This window comes from Hipposideros armiger, unplaced genomic scaffold (genome assembly GCF_001890085.2).
Source record: "Hipposideros armiger isolate ML-2016 unplaced genomic scaffold, ASM189008v1 scaffold_111, whole genome shotgun sequence".
NCBI lineage: Eukaryota > Metazoa > Chordata > Mammalia > Chiroptera > Hipposideridae > Hipposideros > Hipposideros armiger.
The window spans coordinates 1,186,555-1,211,959 of NW_017731461.1; the positions used below are offsets into that span (position 1 = coordinate 1,186,555).

A 25,405-nucleotide genomic window follows, 5' to 3' on the forward strand; every position below is an offset into this window, starting at 1 on the left:
GGTTGGGTTAAGAGTGTCCTGGATTATCTTCCGTGACCTTTCTCATGGAGTTTTCCTGAAATTTTAAAGAAAGGATCTCTGTTGCTCTATTTTCTCTTATGAATTATTGTAAAATATAAAATAATGCAAAAAGTACATATCACATAGATGGGCAGTTTTACAAATAATAGTAAAGTAAAAACTAGGATATCCAATACACATTATCAATTACCAACATGCCGGAGGTTCTCCCTACTTCACTTCCAAATCATAACCCCATCCTTCCCCCTGAAGTAACCAGTATCTTAACTTTCTTGCTTTTTTATATTGTCACCACAATGTATATACACATCAACCATATAGCTTAGTTTTGCCTATTTTCCAATAGAATGTATCCATGAAATCATACTTCATATATTCTTTTGTTTCTTCCTTGTTTTGATCAAAAATTTTTTGTGAGCTTCATGTTGCTAATACAGCTGTATCGTTTGTGCATTTTTGGTGCTGTATAGTATTCCATTTCATGATTATATCACAGCCCATTTGTCCATTCTACTGCAGATGGGCATGTGTTGTTTACAGTTTGGAACTGTGAGCATTCATGTACGTGTATGGTAGTACACAGGTTCGTGAGTTTCTCTAGGACAGGGGTCAGCAAACTTTTGAGACGGAAGAGCCGCCAGAGGTCAGCAAACTGCGGCTTGCGAGCCTCAGGCTCTGAAGTAAAATTGACAATGAAAATAAAAGTATCATAGTTTCATTTATACAATTTAAAAAAGATATTCACATAATGGTGATTATGTAAAAATATATTTATGGTTCTCAAATACTTTTTAAATTGTTGTGAGGGACAGGAGTGGCTCTTCCAGGGGTCAGCAAACTTTTGAGACGGAACGTACCCAAGCAGCTGCATGTGGCTCACGAGCTGCAGTGTGCCAACCCCTGCTCTAGGGAATATAAGCAGTTGTAGAATTACAGTCGTCAGACAGGCATATTTCCACCTTGAACAAAAAAATGCCAAAGCGTTTTCCAAAGTGTTGTACCAATTTGCTGTCCCATGATCAGTGTATAAGAGTTCTTGCCACTACACACACCCTTGCCTACACAAACTTTTAAAAAATCATGTAGAATTAAGAGGAAACATAAACCCTATGGTTGCTTCAGGGAGACTCAAACAAAGGTCTTCTGCTTCTGTAGGTGAGCATCTCCTTTCTCCCCAGCTCAGGAGGAAAAGAGTGAGAACATAGGACTCTTTCTTCTTCCAAGACTTGACTCGTAACGTTGTTCTTCTTCCCCCCATCCCAGCTCCTGATGGGCCCCCCATGGATGTCACTTTGCAGCCAGTGACCTCACAGAGCATCCAAGTGACCTGGAAGGTAAGTGAGATTGAAAGCATCTTCCCTGAAATGCCTCTTTTCCTCTTCCCTCCTTAGTCCAGGAATGAAGCCCCAGCAGGTTAGCTAGTTCTGGCCTCTTATCATGCCTATACCTGTTTTTTTCTAAATCCAGTGAGGCTGGAGGGAAAGAAAGAGGATACAGGAGCAACTCCCCCCTCCCCCCGCAGTCCCCACTCCTTTACTCTTTTCTCCACCCTGGCTCTCTGATGGAGACCTGTGCGTGGGGTGGGATGAAGAACTTGGCAGTGCCAAGTAGGGAAGATGTGTTTTCCACCATGTTGGCCTGTCCTCCAAACCCCACATGTTGTAATAGGCTGAGAGTTGGATTTGATTTTGTGCAAAGTTCAAGGGAGCCCTGTGGATGATGGGAAATGACAAGACAGGGTCTCACCTTCATCTTGGCCCTATGACTGGAGCTGGGCAGTAGGGTGAGGCCATCCCCTGTCTTCTCACAGTGAGGCTTTGGACAAGGGGCTTGGTCCTTTCAGGTCTCGATTTCCTCTTTTGTAAAACCAGGATGAAAATAACTGCCCTCCCTATTTCAGGGGGTGGAGGAGCTATACAGAAAGCAGACCAGTATGTGCTGCAGCCGTTTCTAAGGGGCAGGAACTTATCAAATCTAGAGGGTGTCTGAAGAATCTGTCACTTAAGGAAAATCGTAGAGATTCCACAGTTGGGCAGAGAAACAGATCGAAATAACTTTGTGCAGGACCAAGAAACGCTTTACTGGGTAACTGCAGCTTTATTGCCATATCCCTGCCATGGACACGGAAGGGTTAGCAATGCTGATGCCTTCCTGTTGCACTGCATTTTCTAGTGCCCAAGTATTTTCTTATGCTAACTTATGTGATCCTCTGTTTCTGTGGAGTAGAGTGGACAAAAATATTTTTATCCCCATCCATCTGAGGAGGCCATGGTGTGGAGATGCGAGGTGACACTTGCCCACAGTCATTCAAGTAGTGACAGGTGCAAGACTTAAACACACATAGTACGAAGCCCCCACCCAGTCTTCCCACCATAGCCTGCTGGAGTTTGGGAATAGACCCCTTAATTAGGGCCCATCTGTGTTGTTCTTCTTGGAGCTTCCCCATCTCAACAGTGGGGGTTGGGGGTGGCCTCATCTACATCTGGGATCAGATGTCCAAGGTCATTTTCCGACTCTAACTCCTAAAAAGCCCAAGTGCTTTAGTCTTCCTTCTGGAGCTTTCCGAAAGGTAGACTTGAGAATGGGAGGGATTCAGAAGCGCCTAGTGATATTTTCCCTAAAAAGACTGCACTTGTTTGTAACACACACACACACACACACACACACACACACACACACACACACACAATGCAGCAGAGCCTGGTTCCTTCCCTCTCTAGAGAAATGACCAGGTTGAAAGTGGGGCAAGGGCGGGACAGTTAGTCCTTTCTGGGGACCAGCCCACCTTGTAGATACCTGGAGCCATGGTTCCCATCCAGATTCAGATCTGGGCTCCAGGGCTTTCCTCAGAAGTTGGAGGTAAAGCAAGAGTCCAATCCCCAAGTCTCATGTGCATCCTAGCTCTGGACTCATTTACTAGGAATACTCCAAGAAAGCCAAGAGGTGGGGGCAGGGAATGAATAAGTATGTAAAACTGAGACAGTTGGCTACTGAGCTCCAACCCGGAGGTCGATAAAAATTTAGAATCAGATTTATTTCTCCAAAGTCTCATAATGAAAAATAGAATTGATTAGAAAGTTAGAAGTTCAGAATGAACCAGCTCGTCAATAAATTTGGGGCTGACTTCTCAGGGGAATTTTTTTTTAACACCAAGAAACAGATTAATGAAAAATAAAGATTCACTTGAAAGATAAGTCACTTCATTTAAGACTCTTTCTACGAGATGGATCACCACTGCTTTATGACATAAATTTGCAATCAGCCCTATTGATTTCTTAATGCTTCAGAGAAATATTGTTAAGATTGATTTAAATCCTGAATGTTCCCGTTTGGGGATGCGGGGGTGCGGGTGTAGGGGAGAGAAGGAAAGAAAAAAGGAGAGTAAAGAGGGAGGGAAGATCTGTCAAGATTCATATAAATATGTGAATACACACACACACACACACACACACACACACACACGTATATATAACAGGGTATGCCTGGATGCCTATCTGTGGCCTCTGCCAGTATATGTTGATGTGAATGAAGATTGTATGGTGCTGTGTACAGGTATATATCATGGTATAGGTGGCTCTGGGTATGTAGGCATGTGTGTCATTGTCTAATGATGGATATACCAGAAAGTGTGTCAGTATGGATGTGTTTATGTAATATGATAGTATATGTCAGTATGAAGACAAGGGTGTCTTGAAGATATGTTTGTGTCTAGAATAAATGCCTTTTTGTGTGTGTGAATGTACATAGACATATGTGTGCAGGTACAAGGCCCAGACTCAGAAATTTGCCTACTTACAAACTAGCAAACAGGACTGCCCAAGTGCAGACAGAAACATTACTCAGGCATTAACAAAAAGTCAAGTCAATTAAATACACACACACACCTATTTCGTGAGTTCAAAACAATTATGTTAAATTAAAAACTTCATTTTATTGAGTTAACAGTGAGCTTAAAAATGCAGTTCATTTAAAACATTCATTGAATTAAAAAAAAACCGGTGGGACTGTTTTACTAACTTAATTGCTTTTGATCTCACTATTTTTTAGTACAATAAAAGGTGGGCTTTTAAATTAACTTCATTGTCTTTAAGTCCCTGATTCAAGCTGTTTTTATATGCACTAGGGTGGGTGCTCTCTCTCAATTTATAGATGGGCAGGTCCACTCCTTAAAGGATCCACTTTCTATTTGTGGATCTAAATGCAGCTGGCAGAGGGTAGGTGTGTAGATTGGGCTGTTTGCTTTGATGGGTCTGGATGGGTGTCTTCCTGGTTCTGGATATGAGGAGATATATTGGGATCTTGTGTGTGTTCATGTGTGTGCATGTGTGGGGGATGGGTGTGTATCAGGGTTCAAGCTTGGGGTGCGAATATATTTTCCAGCCCCAAGACTGAAGCCAATGGAGTTTTCTCCATTCGCCTGGCCTACTGGGATCTGTCCTTCATTGCTGCCCACCTAGCCAAAGCTTCAAAACACCCCTGCGCGTCCTTCAAAATCCCACCTGCGCATCCTTGCCCATTTCCATCCCTCCATCTAGGAGCTGGCTTCAGGCCTCAGCCCTCAACACAGCCCAGCCCTTGGACAGGGTGTCCAGGGCAATCCAGCTACATGCTCCAAGAGAGGCTAGGCCCACAGAAAAGTCAAGGACTCTTTTTTTAACTTGTAAAATATATATACCACTTTATAATACATACATAAAATTTACCGTTTAACCACGTTTATGTGTACAGTTCACTGGCATTAAGTACATTCATAATGTGCAACCATAGCCACTGTCCTTCTCCAGAACTTTTTCATCATCCCAAACACAAACTCTGTGCCCATTAAATAGTAACTCCCCACCAACCCACCCCTAGTTCCTCTATTCTACTTTGTGTCCCTATGGATTTGCCTATTCTAAGTACTTCATAGAAGTAATGTGATACAATATTTGTCCTTTAGTGTTTGGCTTATTTCATTTAGCATGATGTTATCAATGTTCATCCATGTCATAGCATGTATCAGTACTTCCTTCCTTTTCAAGGCTGAATCATATCCCACTGTATGTACGTACCACATTCTGTTCATCCACCCATCTGTCAATGGACACCTGGGTTGCTTCCACCTTTTGGCTGTTGTGAATAATTCTGCTATGAACATGGGTGTACAAATATCTGTTTGGGTCCCTGCTTTCAATTCCTTTGGGTATATACCAAGGATGGAATTGCTGGATCATACGGTTAAACAATTCTTTGTTTCACTTTTTGAGGAACTGCCAAACTGTCTTCCACAGCAGCTGCAGCAGCATTTTACATTCCCACCAGCAATGCACAAGGGTTCCAGTTTCTCCACGTCCTCTCCAACACTTGTTAGTTCCCATTTTTTTTTATAACAGCCACCTAGTGGGTGTGAAGTGGTATCTTGGGACTCTTTCTTTTTATTCAAACTAATTGCTCACCTCCCTCTCCATCTGGTTACTTTTTTGTCTGCTGTTCCATTTCTTCCAGGCCCCTGAGCCCATGCCAAATGATAGTCATTCATTCATTCACTCATTTATTCAGTATGTATTGAGGGCCTACTGTAGGCCAGGCACCATTCTAGATATAGAGAGGATGGCAGGAAACAAAACAGATGACATCTTCATCCTCATGGTGCTTGTATTCTAATGGGGACAGATAGTCAAACACATAAGTAAAATATATAGAATGTCAGATGATGCTAGTGCTGTGGAGAAAAATAAAGCTGGAAGAAATGTCAGGAGTCCTGTGGGCAGGGAGCGATCTGACACAAGAACTTAAGAAGGGGAATTTCAGGGCCGGCCGAGTGGCTTAGTTCGTTAAGAGTGTGAGCGCTGAGCAACAGGGTCACCGGTTCGATTCCCACATGGGCCAGTGAGCTGCTCCCGAGCTGAGCTGCCGCTGAGCAAGTGAGAGCATGCTTAGCAGCAAAGTTGCCAGCTTGACACCAGTATGGGATGGTGGGCTCTCCCCTCCGCTCCAACTAAAACTGAACACAGCACCTTGAGCGGAGCAGCCGCAAGCTGCCAACGGGCGGCCAGATGGCTCAGTGTGCAACAAGGTTGCCGGTTCGACTCCTGCATGGGATGGTGGACTACACACCCCCACAACTAAGACTGAACACAGCACCTTGAGCTGAGCTGTCACAAGCTGCTGACAGGCAGCTGGATGATGACTAGACTTGGAGCTGACTTGGAGCTGAGTTAGCTGCACCCTCCACAACTAAGATCGAAGGACAACAACTTGGCTGTTCCCCTTCCCCAATTCCCCAACACTGTTCCCTTCCCCGATTCCCCAATAAAATCTTTATAAAAAAAAAAAAAGGAAGGGGGATTTCAGCCAGGACACCACAGAGATGACGAGGCAAGCCATGTGGATATCCAAGGAAAGAGTGTTCCCCAGGCGGTGTGAGCAGCAAAGAGGCCAGTGTGCTGGAGTGTAGCAAGCACCGGGGAGAGGATATGAGTCCAGGAGGTAATGGGGGTCAGATCACATAGGATTGTGCAGCCATTATAAGGACTTCAGCTTTCACTCTGAGCGAGACGGGAGCCTTTGAAGGGTTGGGAGCAGAGGAGTGATATAATCTGACTTTGGTCTCAGAGTGTCACTGTGTCTTTGTCTTCCCTCTCCCCCACCCATACTCACAGGCACCCAAGAAGGAGCTGCAGAATGGCGTCATCCGGGGCTACCAGATTGGCTACAGAGAGAACAGTCCTGGCAGCAATGGGCAGTACAGCATCGTGGAGATGAAGGCTACTGGGGACAGTGAGGTCTATACCCTGGACAACCTCAAGAAGTTCGCCCAATACGGGGTGGTGGTCCAGGCCTTCAACCGGGCTGGCACGGGGCCCTCGTCCAGCGAGATCAATGCCACCACCTTGGAGGATGGTGAGGGCATCAGCAGAGGGAAGAGGGTACAGATCCCAGCCACGGGTAGAGCCAGGGCTGCCAGGAAGGGCTTGGGGTGCTTCCACCCACTTCTGAGCCCCATCGTGGTCTTGTGGTCCCACCGGCTCCCTGGACCCTTCCATCTCCTGTTTCCCATTGGCTCCTTCATGAGTGCTTGGTCCATTGAGCACTGCGGGCCTCTGAATCCATTTGGCTAGCTCTCTCTCCATCACTTGCTGATGCTCTGCCCATCAGTCTGTCTGTTGACCTGTTGGCCGGCCTGAGCACGCGCCTGTACACTCTCCATCTGTGCTTCGTCCTCTGCCTCTTCTCCCTCCCTCGTTCTCGCCCTCACCTGTCTCTCTCCCTACGCTCTTTTCCTCTACACCCTGTTCCTCTACACCCTGGGTCCTGTTTATCCTCCCTTACAGCCTCCAGGTTGGAAAAAGGGCAGAAGCCAAGTTACCTTTGTACTTCTGGGCTGGAAAAGATCAACCATCTGTTTTAGGCGCCTGAGATGAGGCTGTGGAGTTACGAAATCCCAAGAACCATGTGGCAGAGGATTTAGAGGCTGGTCTTTAAAACTTAATTCTGATAACTGGAGAGGACTCCAAACTATGATGAGTAAATTAAGGGGCTCAGTTTCTCCTGGGGGAGAGGGTCAAGAGGAGGCAGGAGTGTACCTGCTCCCCAGTCACAATGAGGAGCAGCTGGTTCCTGAGCCTGTGCCAGGTACAGAGAGGAGACATGGCTCTTGTTGACCCCCAGAGATGGGCCTGGGTTGGCCACAGCCCCCCAAGAGCAGAATAAAGAAGCAGAGCATTTGCTCAAGTTTTCTTCTTGATGCCTTGGCCCAAAACCAGGGTCTGAGATTAGAACCTGTCGCTGAGTCTCAGCCTGCCCCCCAGAGGAGGGAGGACTGACTGCCCTAAAAGCATAATGCCATTTCCCCATCAGAATACCCAGCATTCCACCATTGGTGAGTCATTCCTTTAGCTAAGCAGTACCTCTGGCTACTTCTTCCTCTGAATATGCAGAAAGCCTTGGGAGGGAGAGTGTGTCAGATCAGAAATACCTCAGACTAGCTCATACCAACAGTTCTTTGGCTACAAATTGGAATTATCTGAGGAGCTTTAAAAATACTGATGCCCAGGCTTTATCACCAGAGATTCTCATTCAGTTCCTCTGGGGCACAAGCTAAGCTTTGAGAAGAAGCAGACTTCTATAGCCCTCAGAGCACTAAGGCCCCTGGGAAGACAGGCGAACACAAAAAGACATATAACAAACAGCGAGGCACAGAGAAGCCCCGGAAGAGAACTAAACTGCAGCCAGCTCCCCCACCCGCTCCCCAATCCTACACCCTCTCCATCCCCCCACTGGCCCCTCCCTTCTGTGATGCTGGCCACAGGTCTGGCTGGGTTAAGGAAGATCAGCTTGTCACTTAGTCCAAGTGGTGTTCTAGCACAGTGCTTCTCCAACCTGTGTGCACATCAGTCTCCTGGAGGGCTGTAAACATTGCTGGGCCCTCCCCTGGAGCTCCTGCTTCATCAGGTCTGGGGTAGGGGCCAAGAATTTGCATTTCTAATAAATCTCCCATGTGATTCTGCTGATGCTGGTGCAGGGAGCACCTGTGAGAATGAAGCACTAGCAGCTAGGTCATTATCCATAAAAGGAACCAAGGCTCGCAGAGGTGAAGTCACCCGTCCAGAATTGCCTATCTGGTAAAGATCTAAATCCTAGCATGACCCTGAATCCCATGCTCGTTCTATGCTTACCCTCTTGCTTGGGAGCAAGGCTGGATGCAGGACCAAATGACATGGATACAGGATGCTTAGGGAAGGCATGTCCAGGAGGGAACAGCTGGCCCAAGCCCACACCAGCATGCCCAACAAAACACTAAGCTCCTATCCACCCAGGGTCATGCCAGGAAACAGCCAGGCCAGGCCCACCTTTGGCCTCCATCAGGGCACCACTTCCCTTGCTTTGGGACTTGGAGGGACCTGGAATTTCCAACAGGGAGAGATCAGCATGGGCTGTGGAATCATTTTCCAAACCAAGGAGGAGAGGGGGGGAAAAAGTTTCCAGCAGCATTTGCTCAGCAGTTTTTCATACTTAATTAAGGCCCTCGTTAGCCTGTCAGATCCTGATCATTTCCTGGCAATATTAGCGCTCCTCCTGGGGTATTCAAGGGCCCCTGCTTTAGCAACAGTGTCTTTTCCATAATTATATTACCTTCATTTTGTTCAAACGGGCGATCTGTATTAGTTTATTACACTGGGTCCCTAATTACATGGTGCTTATATTTTTACACCTAAGTAATATGAAACAATAATCATTCTCAAAGAGGATCGTTAGGATGATATATTATCATTTAAATGCTCATAAAAATTAGAGTTGCCTCTTGTGGGGCAACGGGATCTAATTACCTTCATCCAGCCTGTGCCTCCTTTCTCCCACTCAAAGCAAAGCAGATGCAGCCTTTCCTTCTGCCCTTGGCTCCTTGGAAGCCAGCGGGAAGTGCCACCCAAGCTCTCCCTAGCCAAGGTGACTACTGGGGCCTGGTGTCCCCACCCTCTGTCATCTCAGAAAGGGTGAGCTGCACAGGGCCAACTCTGGGAGTGAAACTTAGGTAAAGCTCAAAGGTAGCTCTCAAAGGGAGCGGGTTAATGGCAGGGTGGACCACCTAAGTTGGCCTCAGCGAGTGTTTTCTTATCATCGGAGGCATTTGAGCAGGGACAAAGGTGTAGAGATCCCAGAAGGCCCAAAGGTGCCTACGGAACCTCTTTCCCCCTTCATCAGGATTAATTGAAATCATCCTTCCTTCTTTTGCGTTCCCTCAGCTTGGCACAAGGACACAAGGGTCCCTAGAGCCAGGCCTTGGCTCAGAAGCCCTGGTCAGGTGACACCTAAGGGCTGGCAGCCATCAGACAAGATCATCAATTACAGTTACCCCCCAGGGCTGGCTTGAAGGTCTTCCAGGCTCTGCCTTGGTCAGCAGAGGTGGACTCCGTGGGCTGTGGTGCCCACTGGTGAATTCCCAGGGGCTGATGCCCAGAGTTCATCACCTTCTTCCCCCACCATTTACCCAGAACCAGGAGAATGAAACCTGGAGAACAGGGAACCAAGTCTGTAAAGATCTCTGTTTACCCAAATCACCAGGAAAGGAGAGTTGGTTCACTTCCTGGCCCAAACTCTAATCACTCACTGAGTCGGGAGGTCCTTCCACTTGTCTAACCTGAAGTTCCTCTGACTGGGCAGCAGGGCCTGACCTGGGACACATATGTGGTGTCGTACCTCCTGATTGAGCTGTTTGGTTCTCTCCTTGCCCATTTAGTGCCCAGCCAGCCCCCTGAGAATGTCCGGGCCCTGTCCATCACTTCTGATGTGGCCGTCATCTCCTGGTCGGAGCCCCCACGCAGCACTCTCAATGGCGTCCTCAAAGGCTACAGGGTCATCTTCTGGTCACTCTACATTGATGGGGGTGAGTCTGCTGGGAATGACGGCTGGGTCCCAGGGCGAGAGGTGCAGCGTGGGGGGGGGGTCTGTGTCCATGCTTAATTAGAGCTGGGCATCTTCCCACGGATGTCGAGCGGAAGTGCGGCCCCCACGTCTGCACATAGTCTCCTGGGCCAGAGTCCAGGGCCAGGGTCACCTCTCTAGTGGGGGATGGGGATGGGGGGGCAGGCAGCAGTAAGTCTGGGAATGACTTCATGGGTGATAGGGACCTATTTGCTTTTCTAATGTAATGTGTTGGTATTAGGCCTTGATGGCCATATCAGTGTCAGCAGGGAACAGTTGGCACACTCCAAGGGGGCAATTGAAGAGAGTTTAATGAAGGCACTGCTTCCAGAGGGGTGCGGAGGGAGGGTGGGGCACCTGAGACCAGCACCTGCAGGAAGCAGTCACTACCTAGGGCTGAAGGGTCTAGAGGCGGAAGCAGGGTTCACAGAACCGAGGAGAGCTGCCCCTTGGCCAGGCAGCGAAGCGTGCCGTGTGCGCAGAGGAGCTGCACGGCACCTGGAGAAGGGCAGACAAGCGCCCACGTGGAGCTCGGGGCAGGGATGGCAGATGGAGAAAAACCAAGACAGTGTCCCAACCCTTTGGGTGGCTTTCTTCCCCTGGGATGCACTGGTCCAAACAGGCTTGTGTAGCCCCATGAACATACCCAGCCCTGCCCACTGGTGTACACAGGCCTGGCAATGACCAGGAAGTCTGCAGTTTCGCCAGCCAGAGAACCAGCATCCCTAACTCTGGAAATGTTCTACCGGGGGCCACAGAGGGCTACAGTGAGTTTGCTCCCCAGAAAGCCTTCGGCCACCAGCCTCTGGCCCCCTCTCTTCTTTCCTGGAGGACCTGGGACTCCAGCTCACAGCCATCTCTCCAGGGCCGCTGCCCTCCCCTTCCCCACCTGGATACTTGCTCTGCCCAGACACACTGCCAACAGGAAGTGTCTTTCTCTGTCACCACCTCCACTGTCTGCTCCAAAAGCACAGAGGCCTGGAGATCAGGGGTTTGATTTCAAGGTCTCCCAAGTCCTTTTGCTGTGAGATGACCTCATATATCTGTGCTGAGCCAGGTAATGGGTGGTCATTCTTTTTCCAGAACTTGCTTCTTCTTTTCTAAGCCTAGACACTTCCCCCGCTCAGCCCCTCCAAGTGAGAAAGACATTGGCCTCTCTAATCTCCAAAGGCCATCTGGATTGTTGGCCATGCTGCCTTCTTCCTGGGTCTGTCTCTGGCTCCAGTCCTAGACAGGTCTGCCCTGGTTTCTGACCTCCTGGAAAAAGGTCTCGCTGCTCAGGCCTCCAAGGTTCCCCCGCATGAAAGTCCCCTCAAGCTGGGCATGGCATTCTCACCCTCTGGACCCTGGCAGGCTGCTGCCCTCCTCTGGCTCAGTCCTCTGCCTTGGACCCTTTGCCTGCGCCAGGTCCCTGGGGAGGTGCTGGGGTACGTTTGCAGGCACTGGGCTTCTATAAAGTCTGTCCTCAGCTAATGTCTAGACCTGTCTTTCTACCAGTACTCCCAGTGGGAGGGCTGCCAGCTCAGGGGCCTGTCGAAAACTCTGGCCCTTCTGTGGGACCCTTTTTCTAAGCTTCTCTTCAGAGTCTACAGCAAGTTCCTTGACAGAAAGGATGATGGGTTCCCACTGAGCCGCAGGAAGGCCTGGCCCTTCCTGGCTGAGGCTGTCAGCTCCACCAACCCACCCAGGTTCTCTGAGTGGGCTCTTTGAAGGGAGGGTGTCCTCTGTGGTGGGAGAAAGTAATGAGGACTTAGCCCCTCCCACTACCTAGGGTGCTGGCCCAGGAGCACCCCGATGCTGTGGAGGCAGCCTCAGCCTGTCATGAGTCACCCAGGTTGATGCACTACCTAGGGAGATCTGAGAGCCCAAGGAGGCACTGGGGCAGCAAGGACGACTGGCTGCTGACCATCCCACCAGGTCCAAGTCACTCCTGGGGTCTCTCACATGGAGAAGGGGTCAGATGGTCGAGGGGAAAATGTTGCTTGGGGAGATAGAGAGATGGAAGTATTCTAAAAAGAGAGTATTAAGTTGAATTTGGTGCACAGTTGGCTGGGGGCTAAGACCAGGACACATATACCACTCACCTTAGTGGGACCACTTGGGGAGAGGTATGGCCTGGAAGCAGTACCCCAAATCTGCCCCCATGTACCTTGAGGTGGAGGGTGCCCCTAGTTGCCACCACATGCGGTCGAGGTCTGAGCCCAGTGAAGCAGGCTTGACAGGAGCCCAGGCTGGTAGAGGGGCAGCGGCTGGGGGACCATAGCATGGCCGGTCTGGGCCGCACTCAGAGGCTGCTTGTCTCTGGCAGAATGGGGTGAGATGCAGAACATCACCACCACGCGGGAGCGGGTGGAGCTGCGCGGCATGGAGAAATTCACTAACTACAGCGTGCAGGTGCTGGCCTACACCCAGGCCGGGGATGGAGTACGCAGCAGCGTGCTCTACATCCAGACCAAGGAGGACGGTGAGTGTCCCCTGCAGGCTGCGGGGCTCGGCCCTCGGGAGGCTCCCCAGGGCCTGTTGCTGTGCATGCCGTTGCGCCACCCCACTGCCCATCCCCCCAGAGGAGAAGGGTGAGAGCAGAGCGCCATCCTTTCTCCTGACACTTTGAGGACTCTGGGGCCCTGCTTTGGGAGAACACAGCTTATCCTCCTGTAACTCCAGGGCAAAAGCCAGATAAAGCCTCTCCTCCCAACCCCACCCTAAGGGCATCCTTTTTGTGGCATCTGCTCCCCTGCAAGGTTCAGCCTGGTTTCCTCTGGATACAGATGTTTGGGGTTGGGGAGGAACGGGAACGTCATCTGATACATCCCAGGTTACGGACTTGGCAATCACCCTACAGAGGCCCCAGAACGGGCCAGGCCCTGTACTCCAGAGTGCTGGCGGTCTCTCAGGGAGGCAATGGGCTGTGCCTCCATTTGGAGCTATGATCTCAAAGCCCTTCTCCATGGGAGCAGAACTCGAGGAAAACCAGAGACAAGAAGCCAAGCCTCGGGCTGGCCGAGTGGCTCGTTGGTTAAGAGTTGGCTTGGGAGCGCGAGCTCTGAGCAGCAGGGCCACCGGTTCAGATCCCACATGGGCCAGTGACACTGTGCCCTCTACAGCTAACATGGAAAACAACAGCTCGACCTGGAGCTGAGCTGCCGTGAGTCGCCGGCGACGGCGTAGGCTGCAGTGGGCTCCCGTAAGCTACCGTGAGTGGCTGGCAGCCGGCGTGTGTTGTCATGAGCTGCCGTGAGCTGCCGTGAGCGGCCGTCCAGTGACCGGCGACTGATCTGCCTCACCCGGGAAGAGCGCAATGGTAATACCAACATGGGCCAGTGAAGGGAAGTCCTCCACAACTAGAGTGAAGAACAAAAGGACAGTCACTTGTCTGCTCCCCTTCCCCAATTCCCCAATGCTGTTTCCTCCAATTCCACAATACAATCTTTAAAAAAAAAAAAAAGAAGAAGAAGAAGCCAAGCCTCAAGGATAGAGTGATAAAATAAGGGAGTAGGGGAGGCTAGGAGCCAAGTCAACCCAGGAGACAACAGATCAGGAGAAGGGCCGGGTTGCCATCCTGGGCCCAGAGCTGTACACCTCAGCCCAACCCCATCACTTAGTTGATTCTTAAATGTTCTGAACCAGGTACTATATTTTTAGAAGAGTTGGTTTATATGAAGAGTGGCTGGCCCCAATGGGCACTTAAGAAACGGTAGCCATTGTTGGTATTATGGCTTCCTTCCCACTCAACGTCGGTTTTTCCAAAATCTGGGTCCTACCCATACAATTTGGCAGAAGGTACTGAAACGGTTAGAAGAGTTGAAAAGGAACAATAGACTAGGGGTGGTGATGGAGAAGTTCCCAGAGCAACCCCCAGCTCAGCTAAATGCTCCCCACTCTCTCAAAGCCCTCCGCCCCCTTCCATTAGATCAGCCCCTCCCTGCTTTAAGCTCTGAGCAAGCAAATATTTACCAACCTGCCTGCTCTGCTTTTCCTCTCATTAATACACCCATCAGGGCTTCCTGCAACAGATTTAGGCAGAGCCACCTGCTCTTGTTTGGAGATCGGATAGGGATGATGCTCAGAGCCTGGCCCCTTGTCAGGGCTCAGGGCCACACATACACAGGCATCTTCCCAACCTCTAGAAATGAACCACTGGGGCCCCCAGAATTTCGGCATCCTACTGTGATGCAATGCCTGAGCCCTAAGCACTGCATGTGTTTAACTGACTGAGGTCAGGCCCTACCAGGGAATCCAGATGTCAGGGAGCACCATCCCTCCCTGTAGGGAGCTTTCAACTGTCCAGTCTAGAGCTGCCTACAGAGCCACACACAGGGACACACACAGTCAGAGCCAGGCCCCCAAGGTAGCAGCTTCACAAAGTGGAGGAGGCACTGGCAAACACTACAAATATGCATGCCCCAGCCCTATCATTTATTGACAAGTCACTTAACCTTTCTTAACCTAAGCTTCCTCATGATAAAATGGGGATAAGTGATGTCTCATCAAGTTGTTGTAAGAAGCAAGTTAACTATAAAATCCTTTCTAAAATGTCAAGCGCTAGCAAATGGTAGTTGTTGTAAGGCTACCAAGGTACTGGCAATGAAATGACTGCTGCCAGTGAACACACCTGCCCCGGAGGGAATTGGTGTCCCCAAAGGAAGGCCTAGGCCAGAGGAATCTACTCTCAGATGAGGTCTCATCCAGAATAGGGGTCATAACTTGGCATGTATATGATATGCTGTCATAGGCATGATTTAACCTTCCCAATAGCCCTATGAGGTAGGGGTATTATTTCCATTTTAGAGGTGAGAAAACTGGAGCCTAGAGAGCTAAAGCAACTTACTGACGGTCACTCAGCTAATAGGTGGCCTATGAAGGCATTCTTGCTTCCATATCCTCTGTACTGTCCATCATACCACTGTATCAGTTGGGAAGCTTTTGGTTGTGAGTAATACAACTAAAAAAAGATTTAAGCAATAGCATATTTATTATCAGATGTAACAAGAAGTCTTGAGTAGGGCAGCTCCAGGGTTGGTTAACTCAGTGGTCACCATCTTTCTGCTCTGTCATCCTCAGTATGTCATCTATTACTCTCATGATTTCAAGATGACTACAGCTCCAGGCACCACACCAGACAAGACAGAGTTCAGAGTGAGAAAAACAGTCTCTTCCTTTGGGCATGCCTCTCTTAGGAGTGAAAGAAACCTTTCCCAGAAACCCCTTCAACAGATTTATCCTCATTTCCCATTGGCCACAGTGGGGCAACATGCCTCTTGTTAAGCCAGTCACTGAAAGGTGAATGGAATTATCATGGCTGACTTCCCCCAAGCATGATAAATCCTCTGGTGTAGATGATGGAGACAGCTTTCTCGAAGGGGTGGAGAAGTATGGGTACCCGAGCAAAAGTGAGGCTCTGTTTGCAAGGAATAGGAAAGAATAATGAAGGGTGGGTAGGCAGACAACCATGCCTACTCCACCAGTGCTACCCTAACTCTACCACATTCTCCCATTTGTAGGTGGCAGGTATTACAGTCATTTCTCAGCTGACTTGGAAAGCAGACAAGTCCAGATTCCAATTCCAGCTCTGCCATGGGAGCTTAGGCAAATAGCCTAATCTGAAGACACAGTGACTACTCACTTACCACTACCACCCCTCAGGATGTTGCATTTTTCCAAAGGAAAAATATTATCAAGAAATTTAGAGAAAAACAAAACCAAAAGATAAAATGCAAACATATAAATCCAAGCTCATTTCTTCCAGCCAGATCTCTCAGTCTGAGCTTGGTTCCCATCTGGCTTAACTGGACTGTTTATGAATGACAAAGCCTCTTGCCTACTCCTTAGCTCCCCTGTGAATACCAAATACCACGTGGCTATTCCCCTGTGAATAGCCACATGGCCTCAGAGTGCAAAGTGGGGTTGGATTTTAGACCACTTTAAAGATCTTTAACTGAAGAAGAGGCTTGACTAGACCCATGTTTTAGGAAGGTATCTTTTGTAAAAGCGTAGAGGGCTGATGACAGGAAGGGAGTGGGAAGATAAGGGCCAGTGTCAGAGAGGCCTGTTAGAACCCATGGGCATCTAAACAGAGACGAGGAAGGTGTATGCTAGGGCAACAGCAGTAAGGATGAAGGGAGGAGGAGAGACAAGTTTTGAGAAACATATCAGAGGATTTCCACTTCCAGTAATGGTGGACTAGATAACCCAAACCCACTCTCCTTCCTACTAAGGACACTAGAAAATCTGGATAACATATTTTTTAAAACACCTGCTTGAAGGCATCAGATTGCTGGCAGGAGAGTGAAGAACTACTGGGCCAGGATCCAAGGGAGAATGGAAGCCCAGGAGGTAAACCTGGCATTTGGAATGGATTTGCCCCTGGGGGACATTTGCTGAACTGGAGGCAATGGCTGAGAATCTGAGCAGCATGAGAAAGGCATGAATTGGAGGCCAGGGCCTGCCAGGGTATGTGGGTCTGTCTGGTGAACCCCCCTCACTTTGAGTTAAGACCATAAAGGATAGCACTCTAGGATTAAATGTGGACCAAAAGTAAACAGCTCAGCTTCAAACATCTCAGTCATGGAAGTTATATTGAAGCAACCCCATGTTGCTAGGTACCTATCAGAAGCAAACATGAATTCTCTCTTTAGGAAGATTACATCATCTGAGGCCTCAAATTATTTTTACAAACAATTTTGCAAATACTGTGCCTGGCGTACAATAAAAAAAACAATAGGGATAATGTGAACAAAAGCCAGCAGAAAAAACATAGCAGACAAAAGAAAGAGGCCCACCAGGATTCCAAACATAGGGTGGTGGTTGTTTTGTTTTTTTTAATCAAATATGGACTTTCAAATCATTCTTAATAAGATTTAAATTTTAAGAGAATTGGAAACTCTAGAAACAAAATGAAATGGAAAACCTAGAAACAAAAATTACTAATACCTGAAATTAAGAACTCAGTTTAGTTCAATTAAGAGCTAATTTAAACAAATTAGACACAGCTGAAGAGATAACTAGTGACCTGGAAGATAGGTCAGAAGGAACTATCCAAAAGAAGCACAGAAAGACAAATGAATGGAAAATAAAAGAGCAAGCAAGACATAGAGCAAGATTTTTCAAACTTGACTATGCATACAAATCACTTGGGGACCATGTTAAAATTCAGATTCTGTTATAGTAGGTCTGGGGTAGAACTTGAGGTTTTGCATTCCTAACATGCTCCCAGGTGATGTTGCTGCTGACCCATGGACCACATTCTGAATATCAAGGACATAGAAGGTGTGAGAAGACAACCCAAAGAAGAGGAGAAAGTGGGGCAGAAGATAAAATGTCTGAAAACTTTTCAAAACTGATAAAAGACTTCAAGCCACAAATGCAAGAAGTTCTACAAACTCTACAGGAAATAACTTAAAGAAATCCATACCTATGCTCATCATAATAAAGCTTATAAACAAAAAAACACAGAGAGAAAAATATTAAAAGCAACCAAAGGAAAAAAATCAATTACCTTCAAAGGAACAACACATAGATTGTCAGCTAACTTGTCAGAAACAATGGAAGCCAGAAAGCAATGCAATGGTATATTTAAAGTATAAAAGGAAAATAGCTATCAACCTATGACTTTATACCAAGCAGAGATATTCTTCCAGATTAAGAGGAAATAAAGAAACTTTCATACAAACAAAAACTGAGAGAATTTATCACCAACATACCTGTCCTGGAGAAATATTAAAGTGCATTCTTTATGTTAGAATGAAAATGATCCCATTCTAGGTGGAAGCTCACTGATGCTGGGAGGAAAGAACAGCAATTAGATGATAAAAGTATGAGTAAACATCAATTAATACTGACTGCATAAAAAAGATGATGAGGGGCCGGCCGCGTGGCGCGATGGTTAAGAACTGGCTTGGGACGCCAGAGGGCCCCGGTTCGGATCCCACATATGAGGGCCAGTGACACTGCCCTCCACAGCTAAGATGCTGAACAACAGCTCAACCTGGAGCTGGGCTGCCCTGAGTCGCCGGCGACGGCGTGGGCTGCAGTCCCTGTGGCAGTGGGTTGACATGGGCTACCGTGTGTAGCCAGCAGCCAGCGTGAGCGGCCAGCAGCCGCAGTGAGCGGCCGCCCAGAAGCCGGCGACTGATCTGCCTCGCCTGGGAAGAGCGCAATGATGGTGCCAACTTGGGCCAGTGAAGCAACGTCCTCCACAACTAGACTGAAGAACAAAATGACAGCAACTTGTCTGTTCCCCTTCCCCCAATTCCCCAGCACTGTTCCCATCCCCCCAATTCCCCAAAAAAAATCTTAAAAAAAAAAAAAGATGATGATGATGATGTCATCATCTTAGGGAGGGTCTAAAATATATGCAGAGTTACAATATGCAACAATGGCATATAAGCTGGGAGAGGGTAACTGGAAATTCTAAGACCCTTGCATTGTCTGAGAAGAAAAGTACCAATTAATAATATTAGACTTTGTTAAGTTAAAGATTCATGTTGTAATCTGTTCAGTAACCACTAAAAGTAGTGAAAGACTATATAATAGCCCAACTAATAGAGAGGGAGAAATACAGTATTTTTTAAAAAACACTCAGTCTAAAAGAAGGCACAAAACGAAAGAAAAAGAAAATAGGTGGGACAAATGGAACGTATTTAGTAAGACGGAATATTTAAACTCAAATGGATCAATAACTGCATTCAAAATTGCATTCATGACAGAATTCTCCAGTTAAAAGATAAAGACTATCAGGCTGGCTAGCAGTGAAACAAAACCCAATATGTGCTGTTGGTAGAAAACATCTGCAACATAAAGGTATAAAAAGGTTCAACATGAAAGGATGGAAAAAGATAAAAGGCATACCATGCAAAATTGTCAAAGAGAAAATTGGAATATTAATGTCAGACTATGTCATACGATGTCATACTAATGTCATACTATACTATAAGCAAAAAAACGTTATTAGAGATAAAGCAGGACACTCTGTTATGATAAAAGATTCCATTTACCAGGCAAATAAAACAGTTCTAAATTTGTGTGAACCTAACTAATAGCATAACCTCGAAATATATAAAAGCTAAAATTGACAGAACTGAAAGGATAAGTAGACAAATCCTCAGTTATAGTGGAAGATTTCAACATTCCGCTCTCAACAGCTGACAAGAAAAAAAGTATGCCAGGATAGAAAAGGTCTGAACACTACAGTTATCACACTTGCCCAAGTGGCCATCCATAGGCCCCTGCCCTCCACAACTGCAGAGACATGGGCAGAGGTGGAATGGCAGGGGTGTAGCAGCAGTGAGGGAGGGTGAGCGCAAGGATGATTGCCGACTTCTGGGCTGAGGCCCCTGGATGAATGATGATCCTGTATCTCGTTATTTTATTTAACCTAGAGCTGTTGACCACTTACTAGATTAAAAAAAAAAAATGAGGTTGGTGCTAGAAGCTGAGCTGAGGGTCAGGAGAAGGAATGCAAAATAATAACTGTTGCAATTTATCAAGTGTCTTCTATGTGTCAGGCACTGTGCCAGGTGCTTTATTCTAATTAGCACTAATTCTCCCTAAAACCTTTAATGTGGTTGTCACTTATGTCCATTGTATAGATGGGGAAACCGAGGCTCAGAGAGGTAAAATAAGTTGAATAGGATGCCATCACTGTCCTCAAAGGCGGGTTCAAGTTCCCCGGAGGGAAGACAAGCACACAACAATACAAGGGAGAGATGAAGAAAGACAGTGTGGGCTGAGAGCAGGAAGCTTCCAGTCTCACAGCCAGAGTGCCCTGGGGTCCCAGCCAGGCCAGGCCGGCCCAGAAATGGGAGTGAGGGAAGGTTAGAGTCCATATGATTTGGGATCCACTTAGGATGGATTTCCCAGCCAATTCTAAAGTAGACTGTCCCTCCTGAAAACAGAAAGGGCCTAGCCAGCACTCCTAGGGCAGGAAACACCGTCATCCACTGGTTGACCACAGCCTGGACCCTCAGGAAGAGGCCTACCCTTTGAGCCTGAAGTCTCCAGCATCAAGGTGCTCACAGGCCAAAAAGTAAAGTGCCCAGTATATTTGGCCTAAATACAAGCTATTAGTCAATATAGCATTGGGGTGGGGAGCCGGTTAGGGTCATAGGGCTCAAGATGAATTCCTCGTGGGCTGTATTTCTCTCTTGTGGGTCCTAGTTCCTTGGTTCTAGCCAAACAGCTCTGCAGCTGGCTATTCCCAGTGTCTCCATCTCAGAGGCTTTGTTACAAGCCTGAAATGATTGCCTTTCTCCTCCCACCTGTTGGTCATGCTGAAACCTCCCCCTTTAAACTTCAAGGATGCCTCCTCCAGGAAGCTCTCCCACATTGATCTGCCTCACTCTCCCCATCCTGTCATTCTTTCCCCAAGGCTGTGCTCCTCCTTTCTCTAAGCTGGCCTTCTCCCTGCTCAGTTCCAGGTCCTCCCGCTGGCATCAAAGCTGTCCCTTCATCTGCCAGCAGTGTGGTCGTGTCTTGGCTCCCCCCAACCAAGCCCAACGGGGTGATCCGCAAGTACACCATCTTCTGCTCCAGTCCCGGGTCTGGCCAGCCGGTAAGTGGGCCCAGGTGGAAGGACGAGGGGGACAGGAAGAAGGAAAAAATTGTCTGTAGATCAGCCGGCTTCCAGGTCAAACCCTGGGGCTGCTTATATCTGTGTTTCTACCTGGATTCTAGTCACACAAGAGTGGCTAAAGCCTTATCCAATGTCCACCTTGGGTCAGTCCTCTGTTCCAGGGGCTACAAGATTGTCACAAGCTCTGGAGGCCCTTTGATTGGTCAAGACCAAGAAGCATGAAAGAGAGGCCAGGGCCTTGGCTCTTTTGGTCTGGCTGACCAAGGAGGCCCCTAGTGGACCCCAGAGCTATTGACTGGGGACTGGCTGGTCCATAGCCTCTGGAAATGAATCACTTTTTAGCATGGTCAGCCTGGGCTTGTAGGGCTGGTGGGGCTCTGTCCTGAGTGCCCCCCCCCAGCATGGAGCCAGCTGAAGGGAGGAGAAAATATGGGGGACAGCTGAGAGAAGGCAAGGGCATCTCTCTAGGTCAGGGCTGGGCCTAGCCGAGGGGAGAGAACTGAAAGATTGTTATATGTGCCCAAACCCTGGGGTGGAGGAGGCTTCCCCCAGGCTGGACCACAGTGCAGGGGACTACCCCTTGCCCTTCAACTGAATGCTGAAAGGAGTCAGAGGGGCCCCACAGAAAGGGAAGAGAAGATTCAGGTGGGTGCAGTAAGATATGCAGCCACACCCCGTAATATGCATCCTTCCCCCTGCCCCTTATCTTCAGCCACTCAACCGCAAAGTGCTGCTGGGTGACTACTGTGGAGCACTACTGTTCTAGTTACAAGAGCAGGTGCAAAGATACCTGCCCTCAGGGGGCTTCCAGTCTGGTGGGGAAGCTGAGGGATGCCTGCTGGAAGGCCGAGAGTACTGTCCAGGAGATGTGCTCAGGATGGGGGAGCAAGACGCAGGAGGATGCCAGCTTCCCCCTCCATCAGCAACTTGTGCTGTGACGGATGAGCTTCTGGCAGCCAGAAAAGCTGTCCTGAAATTGCTCAGTAATTGTGTCATCATCTCCTCCTCTGCTCTCTGCTTTCCTGCGGTCTTTCTGAATTACTCTCTGAGTGGTAGGTGGCCCAGCTCCTCACCAATGAGGCCAGAGTTCTGTTACCAGAGGGGAAGCCTAGAAACGTCTTTTCAGTGACTCCATCCCTTCCTCTCCATCCTCACGGCCACTGCCTCACATGCAGGTCAGTGCACATATCGTGACTGTGCAGCTCCATGAATCCCAGCACACCCAGGCAAGTGGCACCCAGAGCCAGGGAACAGGACATTACAACACCCCAGAAGGCCTCTTTGGCCCCTTCCTATCTCCACCCTCCCCTGGCAGGGTAACCACCGTCCTGACTTCAGATTAGTGTTGCCTCTTTTTGTGCGTGTTTTAAATGGAGTCGTACCATTTGTCTGGCTTCCTTTATTCAACATTATTTTGAATTTGTGAATTTCACCCACATTGTTGTGTGTGGTTATAGATCATTCACTCTCACTTCTATATAGTTTTTGATTGTGTGTGCGTGTCACAATGTATTTATCCATTGTGCAATCCGTTGATAGGCATTTGCGTAGTTCTCAGTTTGGAGCTATTACAAATGGTGCTGCCGTGAACATTCTTGTACATGTCTCTTGGTGCTCATGCATTTCTGTTGGGCGTGTAGGTAGGAGAGGGAATGCTGGGTCCTAGGGTCTGCAGACGATGGGCTGAGAACAGCTTCTCATTGTTGGGTGGTTGGGCCAATTTTCCAGCCAACGTTTCCAGCCATGTCTTCTGCCCCTCTTTCCCCACTTCCCCAGCCCTCCCACCCACACACATTCTGAGCCCTCCTTACACTAAGCTTGTCACCATTCTGGACACACGCTGTGCCTTTTCACACCCCTACACCTCAGCCCCTGTTGATCGCTATCATGGCGTGCTCTTGTTCTTTATCATACCCTGAGTGCATTAGATGGCAATTAGTTGTGCACTTATCTGTCTCCCGCACCGGTCTGTGGAGCCCTGTGAGGAAGTAGCATCTTTTCATCCTTGGGACCAGCTGCCAAACACTGTACCTGGAACATCATTGTCACTAAACACGTGTTTGATGAATGAATTGCTAGCAGCCTGGCAATTGTAAAGCCTTAGACACTGGGCAAGTTTCCCTTCATAAACTGATTCTCGAGCATGGGTTTGTGCAGTTGTTTCCTCCTGTGACAATGAAGTCTTTCAGAGGGATTGTATCTGGGAGCTCAGCCTCCTCATTAGCTCAGTTCAGGAGCCCCCAGTTGATTGGCTGGTGTCCCCTTTCCCAGGCCCCAGAGCAGAACTGTTGGTTCTCCTGCTGCTGGAGACCATCGGTCCCTCCCCTCCTGTTCATGTCCTGAATGGGTAGGAACCTCCACTCTCGTGGGAAGATTTCCCATCAGACACTGTCACAGAAGGGGCTAGGTGTGCTAGTGTGAAGAGAATTTTAGCCACATTTTGGAATAAGGACTGGGCTTAGTGAGGGACCCAGAATCTAACCACTGTGTGTCATTGTGTGATGTTATCATTTTGCACAAATATATTCTAAATTCCAAACAAGTGCATTAAAAATTCATTTATAAAAGAGCTCCAGGAGTGAGTGCTAGGGATGAGAACACACTCATGTATACGTGACAGTGCAAAATCGTGGGCATGAGAATGGGGTTAGAGGCAAATGCATGTGAGTCTGAGTGTGTGACTACATCCTGGAGTGTATGGAAGTATGTGCGGAATCCTCAGACAAGGTGTGGGAAACTGCACATGGCATTGGCTCCCAGTGAGTTACGCCTGGTGGGTGATGACAGCTGTATGGAGTCCTGTTAGAAATTTTACCAAAGACTTTAAAACATTTGTTGCTTTTCTCTGATTATCAAAATAATGCAATTGTATTGTAGAAAATTCTGTAAATATATAAAAGGATAGAAAGGAAAGGAAAAATTACTTGTATGACCATTCCCTAACAATAAACACTGGCAATATTTTGGTATATAGCGCTCCAGTCCTTGATCTATACATATATTATGGGTTTTGTTTTATTTTACAAACTTAAAATACAATTTTACATAATGTTATGTAATCTGAATTTTTCATTTAATATATGTAGACACCTTGCCACACTATCAAATATTTTTTAAAATATGATCTTGAATGCCTGTATTTAACCAGTTCCCTCATTATTCTATATTTAATCTATTTTCAAATTTTCACCATCATAAATAATGCTTCATTGAGCATTCCCCATAAATGTCTCTGTGCACATGATTTATTATTTTCTTAGGGTAAATTTCTGTAGGAATTCCCGGGTTACAAACAATATTTTTAAGATTTGCATACACATTTGCAAATTACCCTGCAGAAAGTTTGCACCAATTTATGCTTCCACCAGCATCCTAAGTACATACTTGTTCCTTGTGCCCATGCTAATCCAAGGTGTTATATGTTTTTCATTTTTGCCAGTTGGGTTTTTTAAATGTGTCTTATTTTCAGTTATATTTTTTTGATTACTAGTTATTATTGTTATATGTTCATTGGCTGGTTTTGTTTTGTGTTTTCTTTTTCATATTTGGGTAATTGTCAACTCCTATGTGCTTTGTCCATTTTTTATTTGAGTGGCTCATGTTTTTTCATATTGAGTGATCTTTAAATATTGAAGATAATAATTTTTTTATCATATAGGTTGCCAATATTTGCCAGGTCATTGCTTGCCTTTTTTTTTTGGGGGGGGGGGTTTTGTTTGTTTTGTTTTTTTGTTTTGGTTTTTTTTTTGTTTTTTTAGCTGAGCCATCCTGCTACCTGTTGGCAGCTCAGGGGCTGCTCAGCTCGGGCTGGACTCGAACCGCTGTTGCTCAGAGCTCAAACTCTTGAGCGAGCTCTTAACCAACTGAGCCACTCGGCCGGCCCTCATTGCTTGCCTTTTGATTCTATTTTTGGTGTACCATAGGTTTTCTTTTTATATAATTCAAATTTATAAATCATTTCCACTGATTATTTTTGCCTTTATTTTTGTGATTAGAAAGACAGATAAGTGTTCTACTATAGTTTCTTCTTTTGTAGTTTTAACATTTTTTTTAAACCTTTGATCCACTGGGACTTTATTTAGGAGTCTGGTTGTGTTTTTTAAAGAAATTTCAGCAGATTCTTAGGGAGTCCAGATTAAAAGGAAGGCTGAGCAAAATGCTAATACCTTCAAGAGGAATCCAAATCTTTCCTGCCCTGCATAGACACAAATGTACACTCAAGTACACACTGACACACACAAGCAACTACACTCAACTTTTCTTTACACACACACACACACGCACGCGCACACACACACACGCACGCGCACACACACACACGCACGCGCGCACACACACACACGCACGCGCGCGCACACACACACACACACACGCACGCGCACACACACACACACCACCTCTACCCTCATAGAA

The 25,405-nt window shown here is 47.5% G+C and overlaps 1 protein-coding gene across 1 annotated transcript in view; it reads left to right on the forward strand.

The window, feature by feature from the left end:
* DSCAML1 (DS cell adhesion molecule like 1) overlaps positions 1–25,405 on the forward strand; it is a 379,445-nt gene that overhangs the window by 335,443 nt on the left and 18,597 nt on the right. The window contains 5 exon segments of the mRNA XM_019647399.1: positions 1,285–1,355; positions 6,663–6,903; positions 10,238–10,384; positions 12,731–12,886; positions 20,832–20,971. Of these exon segments, the coding sequence (XP_019502944.1) occupies positions 1,285–1,355; positions 6,663–6,903; positions 10,238–10,384; positions 12,731–12,886; positions 20,832–20,971 (755 nt within the window).